The sequence below is a fragment of the Montipora foliosa genome, chromosome 13 (genome assembly GCF_036669935.1).
Source record: "Montipora foliosa isolate CH-2021 chromosome 13, ASM3666993v2, whole genome shotgun sequence".
In the NCBI taxonomy this organism is placed as follows: Eukaryota; Metazoa; Cnidaria; class Anthozoa; order Scleractinia; family Acroporidae; genus Montipora; species Montipora foliosa.
Genome location: NC_090881.1, coordinates 1,079,418 through 1,081,917, shown reverse-complemented (window position 1 = coordinate 1,081,917; position 2,500 = coordinate 1,079,418). Strand labels below are relative to the sequence as shown.

The 2,500-nt window shown below is 43.1% G+C and overlaps 1 protein-coding gene across 1 annotated transcript in view; it reads right to left on the bottom strand.

Moving 5' to 3' along the window:
* The window catches only part of LOC137983563 (uncharacterized), a 3,804-nt gene that overhangs the window by 1,263 nt on the left and 41 nt on the right, over positions 1-2,500 (bottom strand). The window contains exon 1 of the mRNA XM_068830718.1: positions 1-2,500. This exon is cut by the window's left edge and continues 1,263 nt beyond it; it is cut by the window's right edge and continues 41 nt beyond it. Coding sequence (XP_068686819.1) covers positions 1-2,500 — 2,500 coding nt within the window.

The window sequence follows — 2,500 nt, the reverse complement described above, 5'->3', positions numbered from 1 at the left end:
ATCCTCTCTGTTCAGGTTTTCTTGAGCCCATTTGTACAGGAAAGTCTCTGATCTTCGAAGTTCTTCTACCGATATTGCTCCTGTTTCTTTACTCTTTTGGCGTAAATTGTGGACAAATCTTAGAACGTAAGCGAGGACTTTTCTAACTTTTATGAATGAGGAGCATGTTGTTAACAAACTTTCCAGAGTGGGGTTCCTTGGCTTGAAATCAAGCGCAGCTGCAACACAACAGCTCTTTGGGTGTTGTTCTTCTTTTCTGAGACTATTCTTTGATGTCTTGCCTTTCATTTCTTTCAAGATGTCGTGGTCATTTCCACACTCAAGGTTTTGATGTTCATTTGATGGAATTTCTTCGTATTCTGTAAATAGGAACGTGGGTCCTTTCGTCCAGTTTTCCAAATTTTCCAAGTCAATACCTCTCGTTAACGCGTCGGCTGGATTGAGATTTGAGGGAATGTATCTAAACTTGTCAACATCCACAGTTTCTTGGATCTCCGCCACTCTTGCTGACACAAATGGTTTGAACTTTCGTGGTGAATTTCTAATCCAAGACAGAACTGTACGGGAATCAATCCAGAAAACTTCCTTGCATGCTTCAATATTAGCAAACTTTAAGGCTTCAATGATGGTACTGAAAATTCTAACGAGCAAAAGACAGCCCATTAATTCCAGGCGCGGTATAGATTTCTTCTTTAACGGTGCCACCAACGCTTTTACCAGGATCGGGACACAGGCGTAGCTGTTATCTTTGAGTTTCCAGCGTAGGAAGATGACCGAACCGTATGCTTCCTCCCCTGCATCGCAAAAGCCATGAATTTCAGGCATCCCGTCTGCGTCGTCTGGCTTAAGTTTTCGGTTGGTTTCGTACTTGAGGAGGTCATTGAGTACTTGAACGTTCTTCATCCATTTCCATTGAAGATCATCCGGCAGGAGTTCGTCCCAACTACAACCCATACTCCACAGCTCTTGTAAAGCAATTCTCATTTGGATGGAAACTGGGGACACAAATCCCATGAGGTCCCAGAGTTGTGCTACGAAAGCCAGACAGTTTCTCTTGGTTAAGCCTTTGTTCACGGTCTCAATTTCCTGTTTCGCGAATGAAATCGTATCTTCAGATTTATCCCATTTGTGCCCAAGGAAGCTGCTGAACTTTTCTTTGGTTTGGTCAACATATTTGTGATTAGAATTCCATACCTTGATTTCAAATTTTCCTTTTGCAAGAATCTTGTCAATCTCTTTCGTAATGCGTTTAGCGTCTTCTCCACAATGTTTTGATGCTCCTATGTCGTCCACATAAGAGTTTTCTCTTATTTCTTTTGCCGCTTCTGGAAATTCATTTTCTGCTAACTTTGCGAGGGTGTTGACACAACTGATGGCTATGTCTGGTGCGGGCTTGTCTCCAAAATTCAGGCGTTGCCACTGGTAAACCGTCGGCTGACCTTGCGCCTCCTTTCTCCATAGAAATCTGTGGTACACCTGGTCATCAGGGTGGATGAGCACTTGGTTAAACATTTTTCGAATGTCACCGGTGTATGCGACGCTCTCCCATCTCCAGGCCAAGAGAATTGTTGTGGGGTCGTTTATGTAGTTAGGACCTTTCTCCAAATAGTCGTTTAAGGATAGGTTTTCATGCCCCTTGGCAGACGCATGGAAGACGAGACGTATTTGGGTGGACCTTTCGGGTGTGAAAACTGCCTGTAAAGGCAAATACCAATCGGGCTCTACGTGACTAATTTTCTCTGGATGAACTTTGGTCACGAATCCTTGTTCTATCAACCTTTCGATTTCTGTTTCTATATTTTTGTAGCAGTTTTTGCGGATGAATGTTTTTTCTGTTGAATACATTCTCTTAAGTGCTATGTCGAAATTGCTTCTTTTGGGCGGTCCAGTTAACTTCCAGGGCATTCGCACTTGAAGTCGACCGTCAACCATCTGTGTTGAACTTGTGACGGACTTGATGAACTTGTTTTCTTTAAGAGTTTCGTCACTGCAGGTGCAAAGTGCTGTAGGTTTCACCCCCATCAAATCTTGCGTGAAGAGTGTCTTTACGTCGTCTAGGACGCTTATGCTTCCAACATGGACTGACGTCACACGTGATGGATTCACGGAATTTTCACCGAGTTGACCAATCACGTACCATCCAAATAGGTTTCGTTTGGTTACTGGATCTCCACTTTCGCCATTCTTTGAATCTAAATCGATGAAAGCATCTGAGAAGTCGGTCCCAATCAGGAGATCAATAGCTCCCCCAGAAAGGTGAAGATGGTCACTTATAGGCTTTAAATGGGAGAAGCATTCCACTCCTTTTCGTGATAAGGTTTTGGCAGAGCTGCATGGTTTCTTGACAGAATACACTTGTAGAAGTTTCTTAACAGCTGTGTTCTCGGGAGACCGCAATACAACATTTAAAATTTCCGATCCCTCTGATCTTTGTTGACCACCAGCAAGATTCATTGTTAGATGTGTTTGCGTTCCTTTCAAGTTAAGTTTCTTTGCAATG